We start from the raw sequence: 12146 nt of genomic DNA on the forward strand, positions 1-12146 counted from the left end.
GAATCAGCCCAGAACTAGACGGGAGGATCTTGTCAATGATCTCAAGGTAGCTGGGACCATAGTCACCAAGAAAACAATTGGTAACACACTACGCTGTGAAGGACTGAAATCCTGCAGTGCCCGCAAGGTCCCCCTGCTCAAGAAAGCACATGTACAGGCCCTTCTAAAGTTTGCCAATGAACATCTGAATGATTCAGAGGAGAACTGGGTGAAAGTGTTGTGGTGAGATGAGACCAAGATTGAGCTCTTTGTATCAACTCAACTCGCCGTGTTTGGAGGAGAAGGAATGCTGTCTATGACCCCAAGAACACCATCCCCACTGACAAACATGAAGGTGGAAACATTATGCTTTGGGGGTGTTTTTCTGCTAAGGGGACAGGAGAACTGCACCACATCAAAAGGATGATGGACTGGGCCATGTACTGTCAAATCTTGGGTGAGAACTTCCTTCCCTCAGCCAGGGCATTGAAAATGGGTCATGTATGGATATTCCAGCATGACAGTGACCCAAAACACATGGTGAAGGCAACAAAGGAGTGGCTCAAGAAGAAGCACATTAAGGTCCTGAAGTGGCCTAGCTAGTCTTCAGACCTTAATCCCATAGAAAATCTGTGGAGGGAGCTAAAGGTTTGAGTTGCCAAACGTCAGCCTTGAAACCTTAATGAGTTGGAGATGATCTGCAAAGAGGAGTGGGACAAAATCCCTCCTGAGATGTGTGCAAAACTGGTGGCCAACTACAAGAATCATTTGACCTTTGTGATTGCCAACAAGGGTTTTGCCATCAAGTACTAAGTCATGTTTCACGAAGGGGTCAAATACTTATTTTACTCATTAAAATGCAAATAGATGTACCACTTGTTTGAAATGCTGGATTCTTTCAGGATTTTGTTGTTGTTGTTATTCTGTCTCTCACTGTTCAAATCTACCATTATAATTATAGACTGATCATTTCTTTGTCAGTGAGCAAAGTCCAAAATTAGCAGGGGATCAAATTATTGTTCCCTCACTGTGCATTAGATTGTATTGATATATAGAATATGTTTACATGTATGCTTACATTTGTGCTGTTTATGCTATTTTATGTACTTTTATGTTTTGTATGGGTTTTATATCCCTCCTGCCACCATCAGCTAAACAAAATTTTAACGGAATTAAGCTGGATGCTGGCACTATTGTTTTCTGTAGAGCTGCAAAATCAACACTGGTATTGAACTGAACTAGAGCTGGGTGATATGGCAAAAAAATTATCATGATAATTTTTTTCATATCAGTCGATATCGATAATTATCACGATAAATGTCAAATCTTTAAATCTATCAGTTTTGAAGGCAGATTTTTACTCTCGACAGTTTATTATTTATGGTTTATTGTCAGAACAGGACAAATACTTTCCAAACAATAATCAATTGAGGTAGAATACAGATTAGAATATTACTAGTAAAATCAACATCAATAGAATACAATATTATTAATATTAATAGAATATATAAAACTTTTTTATAAAAAAGAATAAGAACTGTAGTATGATACAACACTTGTAACATGGCTCTGACTGTAAATGCTGAGTTAAAGTGATTTTAAGTATATTTATCATTCAACAAAAATAAGGATAGACAAATCTTTTCAGCGTGCCAATCCATTTGTGCAGCTGATTTAACACATTTTGTAAAATGTTTTAGCTGTCTGACAATATTTAAAAAAAAAAAAAAAATGGCTCAGGGCTCTACACTTACTTTTCTTGCTAGGACCACTTGTGCTCCTAATTTAAAAAATTTAGGAGCACAGTCAAAATTTTAGGAGCACATTCTAAACAATAATCAAAACTGATAAAAAATGAGGTGATATTTGACTCCTCAAAGTGATTTACAGGGGAATTTTGTTTTTTACCTTTGTTTTTACCTTTTCATATGTTTAATGAGGCTCAGAGATGATGCGAGTGCAATGAAAACCATAAATTCATGTTGAGATGAATGTAAAATGTATAATATAAACTTTTGAATACAGAAATATTAAAGATTTAAATAACTGAACAGATCTGCCAGCAGGTGGCGGCAAGACACTGATTTAATTACTGAATCACATTGTTCATTTGATTCGTTTGAATGGATGGTTCATTCGGGAATAAAGCAAGTGTCTGTCTTTATGAATGGGAAATTGAATCATTTCACTAGATTCTTTAAAAACGCACGTTCATCCATAAACGAAACACCACTGTGTTTGAATGGAGATGCGGGCAGTTGTGACTTGTTTCAGATTACTTTTGACAACGAAATAGAACAAATTCAGGCAGTGTTGTAGTCAGTCAATGTAAGCCACTTAATAATAACTTGTTGTTTATGTAATTGCTGTATTAGATCAATATCTCATTTACAAACTCCCATAAAATTATTAAAAGCTGTTATTCATCTTAGTTCGCGATATCACAAAGCTCTATTATAAACAACGACGCTCTCTTTACTGCAATCACTCTCTTATTTACACTCTACACTTTGTTCATGAAATGATTCGTGAGATATGTCTGTGATGCATTACTCAACGTTGCAAAAACACGTAGAAACCTTTGAAGCTCCGCTGAGCGCAAACACAAATATCGTTTTATGGAAAAAAAACTATATCGTGATAATTATCGTTATCGAATTATCGCCCAGCCCTAAACTGAACTGAATCAACATTGAACCCACTCGAGATAAATAACAACACTGCTGCCTTTTGTAGAATTGCTGATTGATTAACCTGAAAATGTTACTGATCTGAACTGACTTGAGCTAAATAATGAAACTACTGTCTTTTAGAGCTGCCAAATCTGAACTGTCTCCATAGCTCTATAGAGTTTGCATAATTGATTCTGTTACTTCCTGTTTATCTCTGTGAAACTGCTTTGACACAATCTATAAAGCATTATAAAAATAAAGGTGACCTGACCTGACATCCATTCTCCAAAAAACTTATCCTATAGGATCATGGGGATGTTGGAACATCTCTGGCCATAGGCGGTGAAACATGCTGGATGGATGGCAAATCCATCACAGTGGGTGTATATATAATACGTTCGAGTCCTGCATGGAGTTTGCATGTTCTCCCCATTTGCATGGGTTCCTTTCGGAAGCTCTGGATTTCTCACACAATCCAAAGGCATGCAGGATAGGTGAAATTAAGGCAATACATTTCTTAAGAGTGTGAATGTGTGTCCATCCTTGAAGGCTGTTTCCCTGACTATATGCTGAAAAACAGGAATAGGCTCCAGCATCCCTGCAACCCTACATAGAACAAGTTTTGAAAAAAAATAAATGTATTATTTTTATTTCTTATAAGTGTTATTTATTTCTTCATGGCCACTGGCAGGACTTTTATGGATCCCCAGATGAATGTTCTAGCATTAAATGATGATGTTTGAATTTTAATCCATTTAAATGTGCATGTACAATAACTAAATTTGACTTCTCAGGGAATCACAACATAATCATCATTGAAAACGTTGAAAAGTGTTGGCATTACAACTGACATTTCTCATGGGGAGAGTACCTTTGATTTACTGAGATGCAACACAAATGAAAGATAAGCTGTTACTCTGAATCGATCATATCCTGGCATTCTGACAGCCTGCTGAAATTATGCCAGAGAATTATCTGTTTACAGGCTGGGATTTATTTAATAGGCCATCATCACATTATGAGAACAAAATCAAATTACATGCTATGCTGCTGTATGATTATCATAATACCAAAAAGATTGATTACAATAAAATGAGCAATACTTATAAAAATTACTTTAATGCAGCTTTAACTGCAACAGCATCACATTATTATTATTGGTGACAAAGCAAAATCAACTAAACTAAACCACCATAAATGTCTACACAGATTTAGCACTAACTGTCCCTGAGAAATTCCTCCACTTGTTTTTTTTAGTTTTATTTGCCTTGTTGTTGACAAAATTTTGTGTCACTATGCTCACTACCGTCACTGCTGCCAAAATCCTGATTTATGCCAAGATTAATTGTGAGCAATTTGTCCAGAGATGACAGCAAAAACAGCTGCTATAATCACTGTTCAGTATGAAAGAGCCAGACGGGATGGACATGTGCTGGGAAGCGCCGATGTCATATTGCTTACAGATCCACATTCTGTCACAGAGAATATGCCCAGTCTCAAATGATAATACATGTTGATTATATTGACACAGTTCATTAATATTAAACTAAAACAACACATTTTAAACAAATGAAACATGAAAAGTTCTACAAAAATACCAGACTCCTAAAAACACGTATACCAAGCATGCACGTCTATCACCAAGAGTGATGGCCTAAAGGCAAAATCTAAAAAAACACTCAAAGGAAATCCAATGTTTATAAGATACAATGCAAACCTGACTGCTCTTGTACACTGTGGCAAGGAGGAGGTAGCCTCTTCAAGATCAGAGAGGATCATTCATAAAACATGACAGTCTAAAAATAAAATCCTCTTTTTACTGTGACTACTTTCTAATCTGGGCCACTGCTTTGGTTGTTTTTGTCGATAAATGTTAGATTTGATACATTTGAACCATTAGACGCCGATTCATTGAGTGTTTGTGATGTCAAACAATTTTAATTGTGCATTCTGGGATTAAAAAACATTAATATATGAAGAGTACAAGAGAATGTTTATATATATATATATATATATATATATATATATATATATATATATATATATATATATATATATATAATATGTGACCCTGAACCACAAAACCAGTCTTAAGTAGCACAGGTATATTTGTAACAATAGCCAAAAATACATTGTATGGGTATCAAAATTATAGATTTTTTTATGTCAAATGTTTTATGTTAAATTATTAGACTATTAAGTAAAGGTCATGTTCAATGAAGATATTTTTATACATTTCCTACTGTAAATGTATCAAAACTTAATTTTTGATTAGTAATATGCATTGCTAAGAACTTCATTTGGACAACTTTAAAGGTGATTTTCTCAATATTTCGATTTTTTTGCACCCTCCGATTCCAGATTTTCAAATAGTTCTCAGCCAAATAGTGTCCTAACCTAACAAACCAACAAACCATACATCAAAGGAAAGCTTATTTATCCAACTTTCAGATGGTGCATAAAGCTTACTTTGAAAAAAAAAAAAAGACCCTTATGACTGGTTTTGTGGTCCAGGGTCGCATATTATAAAATACAGTGAAAAAAATATATTTATTTGATCTCATATATATATATATATATATATATATATATATATATATATATATATATATTGCAATACCACCACCAAAATAGTTCTACCCTATAGGGTTGACCATCAAACCCCTGGATTAACACTGAGAACTCTGTGCAGCCGCATCTCAAGATCAGGTTCTGTGTGGTTTTACATAATGCCCCTCAGTTGAGCTTCCACATTAACAGCTACTACAACTTCTAAGTCAAAGCCAGAGTCATACTTGTGAATGTTTCATTTGGACTGAAAACACAGTCTAAGCATAGTAATGTTCAATCACAATATGTCCTGCATGAACTAGTAAGAGTCTATATCCTCATATGGACCCTTGTTTATACCACTTGCCTGCTTGAGTCAGTGAGTCTCCTTTAAGATAGTGTCAAGTCTCACCTTCCCAACCCTGAGCTGAAAGGTAGCTCAGTCCCATGATTGGGCGGTCAAGGGTAGGGTCTATGATCACGTGACATTCTTCCAACCCTGGGACGCCATTTTGGAGGAAAGTTTGGAATTTCTGACACATAGGAAGAAAAAAAAGAGGAGGAGATAACGAAAGAAGTTTGACGTTTAGGAAAACAATCCTCATTCCACCGAAGGCGATGAAGAATGTAGCAAACTGCGGACGTGAGGATTTGAATCGCTTGTGTTCACACTGAGCCCTTGCAAGCGCACGGCAGGGAGGTGTATATTTGCAGTTTGGGGAGTTTTTGGAAGCCCTCCTGCAACTGGCGGCGACATATGTTCAGTTTTTCCCCCGCAGACGCGGAGCAGATTGGAGGTGGAGGCTGAGTCGTAGCGTCTGTGTGTCTTTTGAATGGAAGCGCAGGGCTGTCAGTGGAGTAAAGCTCAATTCTGTGGTGTCGCGCGACTGTCAGGTTGAAGAAGTGCAGCTCTCGCTCTACTCTAAAACCCAACGGCTCATTTTCATATCAGCCTGAACCGTCCCCACGTTTACCGGATAAACATTTGAGTTTCATGCCAACTGCGTCTGACTTTCCCCTCAAAGACACTCTGGACGAACTCGTGTTGGGAGAGGAGCATTTTGTTATCGCTTGTTTTGTTAATTTCTGTCGCGAGCTCTGCTGTGTTGGTTATCGTGCAAGAGCCCAAGCGAAACATGCCAGTAAGGAAAAAAGGTGAGGTAAACACGAGAAAACACTCATGAAAACTAGGCTATACTTTTACACAGTCGGACATTGCAGTTGATAACTCACTATTTTGCGGCTTAACTGGTTATTTCAGATACTGTCGTTTACAGAATTGTATCTCTAAGGTAACTGAATGTAAACTCTAAAATTATTTGAAAATGACGACTGTCATACATTTTTGTTTTGACCAGTCAGCACCACATGGGTTTTACAACTTAAACCAAAAATGCGTCTTATTTAGGCTTTATTCGTTGAGATTAGTTTTGAGATATTTCGCTTTATACTGTCTGCTGCAGTGTTGTGTAATTATGTAATTCATGAAAACTTTATATCTGCCTTGTATAGATGCACAGAGGGCTTTGTTACTGCTGGAGGAATACCGGTCAAAACTCGGTAACACTGAAGACAGACAGCTGAGAATCTCCATCCAGAGAGTCATTGACATCTTCCAGAGTAACCTCTTCCAGGCGCTTATAGGTACTACAATGTGCCATTCAGCACTGCCCTAGTAATAATGAAAGTACTGTGTCATGCTGTGAGAGCTACTATTTATCGCCAAGAGTTGCATGAAATCTATCTAAATTTAATGTTACTTTTAATTTTATTTTTACATATAAGGAGACACAAGACAAGTGACTAAACTTTGTTGTGAGCACTGTAGGAAATAATCAATATTGTTTTCTTTTTTCATTCATATGTTAATATTTAATCTGTGGAGGTGGTTATATTTCCCCTCCAAAAGTTTGGTGGGTGTTTGTCGTTGCACAGAGGTGTTGAGTAGTAAAAACCAATCAGGGGTATGTGTTACTCAAGCCATACTGTCATTTAATGACTATTGTCTCGGTTTTCAGAGGGGCGAGAACTTACTGACATGTAGGTGACCATGATACTAAAGCATTTGACTTTGTTTCCTGATCTTAACAGCTTTCCTGTCTATTGATATATTGTCTAAAGCAGCGGTTCTCAATTCCAGTCCTTGCAGACCCCCCATCCCTACCGCTCTTAATATTTTGCGTTTGTTTAACACACCTAATTCAGATGCATGAACTGTTCTGATTGACGTGGTCCCTAGACAGTGTTCATTACTAGCTACTCCTTGAGAATGGGAAATCCATTTAAGTTTACTTTACTTTGGAACATTCACTGATTTGTGGCCTGCAGCATCTTCACACACAGACAAGTGTGAAATAATATATCGCTGTAAATAAATAAAATTTAAATTCATGTCTCGTACACTTTGACATCCATTGAATAAATCATATATGCTCCCTTCGAACTGGAATCATGGCGGAATATCTTGTGTCCACTTCGCAAATAATTTATGGTTGAATGGAACAAACGTCTTAAGTGATAAGAGATACATGCAAAATGTGCAGATCAAGGGGCGTAAGGACTGGAATTGAGAACCGCTGGTCTAAAGAGTACCTGTAGCACTGTGCTGTAAACAGTAAATTTAAACAATGTTTTGAAGCAGTGTTCATATGTTTTAACTGTAAACCTTATAAAATATTATTTAAGGGTGTTCTTATATAAAGAAATCTGAGCTTGATTGTTTTATCTTGTTGTTTGATTGTGAAGCCACAGTATAGCGTTTCTTAGTTCTCCTAGGAAAGCCGTTGCAAACTAGGCAAGGAAGGCAACCACGAGGAATGCTGAACAGCCTGTTTGAGTTTCTCAGGGGTTTGACTGGCCGTGTGCCAGTGACTCTCTGTGTTTGACCCTCAAGGTGTGGAGGCTTCCTGTAATAATTTTATCCTCTGCTTCCTATTCTTTAGAAAAAAAAAAGCATGGAAGTTTTTGCTTGAGTGGCTGAAAGTAAAGAGTTTTAGTTAGGCATGCTCTTTAAATGGTTTTAGATTTGTTTACTGAAATGGTCACATGTTTTAAGACAAAGGCTGGTAAGCTTCCTCTTTGTAAATGTATTTTACTCATTTTACTTACTTTAAAAGCCAACTTGGTTTGTAAAAAGCATAAAACTTAGCATGGATGGGGGAACGTAACAGACATTTTAATAGCATATCACAAGACCACAAGCTGTAAATATTTGCTTCCATTGTCCAGGCCCAAGTGCTACACAGTAATGTTATTAGTGTCTCAGCACTGTTCTGTATCTCAAAAAACTGCCATGATGAATATTGTGCTCAGCATTGATAAGTTCATGCAACATACATGTGTAATCACCCTCATGCATAGCGTCTTCCATGTTCGCACAAGCGCATGCAGAAATCTCTCTTCTCGTATATGTCCTGCGTGCATGTGTTCTTAAGAGCATTGGAAAAATGCATTGGAGTAATTTGACTTTTCTTCAGATATGTATTCTAAAGGACAAACAAAATGTAATCCGTCTGTTGACATGATTACCCTAGTCCTAATCCGTAGGCTGATGATTTACGATGGTTTCTCTGAGAGAGCATCACTGCAGACTCTGTGCATGTATCTCAATGATTAGAGCCTTAAGATCCCTCCCTGGACGCCAGAGAAGAAGAGTTAACCAGAGCAGGGCAGGTCTCCTCCTGCATGCAAAATATGGGTCATAAGCTACACCAGGTTTACCCTTGACAGAACCCACCTGCCTCATGTGTTCCTAGTTAATTGTTTTGAAAACGAGACTCAGAGTCGGGGTAAGATAAAATGACATTATCTAAAGTAGATAATGGCCAGGTTTTATTCACACACAGAAGAACCTTTTTTAAAAAGCTCTTAGTGCTTCATAAAGAGCTGGAGTGGTGAATTTGATATCACACAGGCAGGCTGGTATCTTTTTCTAATCTTTATTCAGAGATCCTGTCTGAAACTGGGTAACAGAATATGTAATGGATTAAAATCACTTCCTCAAGTAGATAGAAAGCATCTCCTAAAGCACATTGTAATCACTTTGGCAAGCATCAAACAGCTGGAAAAAAAGATAAAGCTATATTATTTTTTTTATGATTTCCTTATGTGGATGATTGTGGTCCTGTAAATAATTGTAATCTCCATCGATCAACGCAGTCATTTTATTAATTATCTACAGAATGCATTAGAATTCCTAAGTCTCTAAATGAGCCATCTGATAATGAAGACATGTGTCAGAGTTAAAGAGACCCGGCAGGCTCGGTGAACTGCGGAAATTCTATCCTGTGGCTGCAGAGGTCTGTTAATCGGACGTCAATACAGCACTCTGTTTAAGGGCTGCCTTACCACAGATCTCATTCCGAAGGGAGAAAAGTGAACGTGAGACTCGGAGAAACCTGGGAATCGGCTGATAGTTACACCTCTGTTTTGACTGGCTCAACAAAGAGGGCTCATCTCAGATGAACTATTCAAGGAAATTTAGTCCAGAATGCAGTCTGGATTTAAGTACTTTTGTTTTTTACATTCGGTTATGAATCCACGATTCACGATTTTATCACGATTCCTTGTCATGTTGGTTTTACTATTTGGAAGTTGTCTGAGCAGCACAGGCAAACTAATTTCGCTATTTTAAAACCAAAGCCTTACAAGGTAACAAAATATAAAATAAAAAGAATGGCAGATGTTTAGGCTAAATTGGGCAAAGATAAAAATCTTTGTCAATTTAAGTCTTTGTTATTAAAAAATAAGAACAAAGATAGACTACATGCTACAAATACACATAATATACAAATAAAACAAACTTTAATTTTCAGGTACAGTAGGTGTATTTAATAGAGGTTTGGGACACCATCTAATTAATTTTTTAGTGCACTGTCCCTTTAATGACAATCGGCAACATGTTTAGTTCTGTCGCTTTAAGAGCTGTCCGTTTTTCTCTCAGCTGTTTACTTTCACTTTAGACATAACCAACTGTGTTTATATGTAATCCTTGCAGATCGCCCACGATCAAAAATCGTCATATTGCACCTCTTTTATCTTCAGTCTTGTTAAACTTTAGTTGTGAAAGATCATTAAGAGTTCAAGTGTCTGGGTCTCACACATACAACATCTCTTATCAGATTTACCAGGACCCAAATATAAAAAGTTTTAAATCACCATATTGTCCGATGCAGCTTGTGGTTTATAATGGTTCTGAACAGTGCATCTGTTTGGATTGATATCAGACACATTTGGGCTGATATTATAAAGATGTTGTGTAAAACAAGACTCTTTGTGTTAGTAGGTTTGATGTGTCATTGTAGTACTACTAAAATAGGCAGAGATTAAAAGAGCTCCATTTTTATCATGCACATTGCGTACTCGCAGAGCATGGATGGGGTCACTGAACTGACATGAATAAACAGAATGCCTCATAATGACACTGGTATTATACTAAGGGCAAAGTAGAGCGTTCCGTAACCTCTTAATAGCTGATTCTCAAACAATGATTAAAACTCTGTATACCCCACTCAGATTTTCATGCTTATTATTAGTAATTTGCTTCAGTCATAACTTCATCCGATGCCAGACTGATTTGCCCCAGAGACCAGATTAAAGATCAAACTCATAAAGCTCCCTTACTTTCTTTAATCATATGCATGTTTTGTCCTGGTTGACCAAAAGCTTGCGGACAGCCATGTTTTTGTCCATACTGCTAGAACAAACAGATGCAATGGTTTTGGAGTTAAAGCCTTGATTTGAGTGATTCTTGCTAGCACATTTGATTGGGATTAGTTTTACAGTGATGTTTGAGTTGCTATTAATTATTAATAGAGACCGTCTGTAGTTTCCTGAACTGATTGGGATGGGATTGGGATTTCTGTGTCTGGTTGTGGCCTGTGGGGAACATATAGAAGGTAATTTGCTCTGGATATCTGCGTCAAAAACTCATTCAAATGAACAATTTATATGTATGATTATAATAGTTATATTATGTACATTATTAAAGGGTAGGGCTGCTCGATTTTGGCAAAAATCGTAATCATGATTATTTCGGTCAATATTGTAATCCCGATTATTTAACACGATTATGACTGGGTCCAAAACTTTATATTAATGATTTATTTAAAGATAGCAATACAGCAGGAAAAAAAATATACAAATAAAAATAGTGCTTTTTTAAAAAAATTTTTTAAATACTGAATACTTTTATGCAAGTCTAAAGTAGTCTAACAGTACTACAGAAATTAAATGTAATTATTTGAATGTAAAATAAAACTGCGTCTTCATTGTAATAGTTAAACATGCTTTGTTTCTTATTAAAACTACATAAGTTCTTCATTCAAGAGCAGTGAGTAATTTTTCTCTTTGTATTTTTACGTTTTATTAATGTTAAGTACAGAAACGGCAGAAGGAATATTTGTTGCTGCTTTAAGCGCCACTCTGATCCAATATACTGTTACACACATATTTTGATTCTCAACCGTTTATGATCATTTAAGACATAACTGACAAGGGTTTACATGAATAACCTCACCAAGCACCTCATTTTGAAATATTTTTGCGTGTATTTGACCGTTTAGGCGCGCACCTTGAGCTAAAAGATAACTTTACATGTCCGTGTTCTGCTCCATCTCTGAGCGCATACACAGAATAGCGTAAGTTTTCTTATGCGCTATTAAAAACACAACATCAAAGAAACATTAATAAATCAAGCACGTCCCTTTTTATGAAAATCACGTTACATGATTTTGCGGATTTGCGTGAAATTAGGCTTTTATGGAGTAGCGAAATAGCACCACTGGTAAGGGGACGGAATAGGGCGTAATAATCGCTTCGTCTCGATTACTGCATTTTCATGATCATTTAAAGTGCCCCTATTATGCCATTTTAAAGGTAGTTAATATTGTTGTAATAGTCTCTTAAAACAGGTTTACATGTATGCAAGTTCAAAAAACACTTTAG

The 12146-nt window shown here is 36.6% G+C and overlaps 1 protein-coding gene across 12 annotated transcripts in view; it reads left to right on the forward strand.

Annotated features, from left to right (window-relative positions):
• The first annotated feature begins 5723 nt into the window (after positions 1-5723).
• The window catches only part of dlg1b (discs large MAGUK scaffold protein 1b), a 129232-nt gene continuing 122809 nt past the window's right edge, over positions 5724-12146 (forward strand). For 5 of the 12 annotated variants that reach the window (XM_073848891.1, XM_073848892.1, XM_073848894.1 and 2 more), the window contains exons 1-2: positions 5725-6356; positions 6714-6845. In XM_073848891.1, coding sequence (XP_073704992.1) covers positions 6338-6356; positions 6714-6845 — 151 coding nt within the window. In that variant the 5' untranslated portion in view covers positions 5725-6337. Of the gene's footprint in view, positions 6357-6713; positions 6846-12146 lie in introns of all 12 variants that reach the window. The other 7 variants (XM_073848893.1, XM_073848897.1, XM_073848898.1 and 4 more) reach the window with 3 other exon arrangements.

The sequence above is a fragment of the Garra rufa genome, chromosome 10 (assembly GCF_049309525.1).
Source record: "Garra rufa chromosome 10, GarRuf1.0, whole genome shotgun sequence".
Classification (NCBI taxonomy): Eukaryota; Metazoa; Chordata; class Actinopteri; order Cypriniformes; family Cyprinidae; genus Garra; species Garra rufa.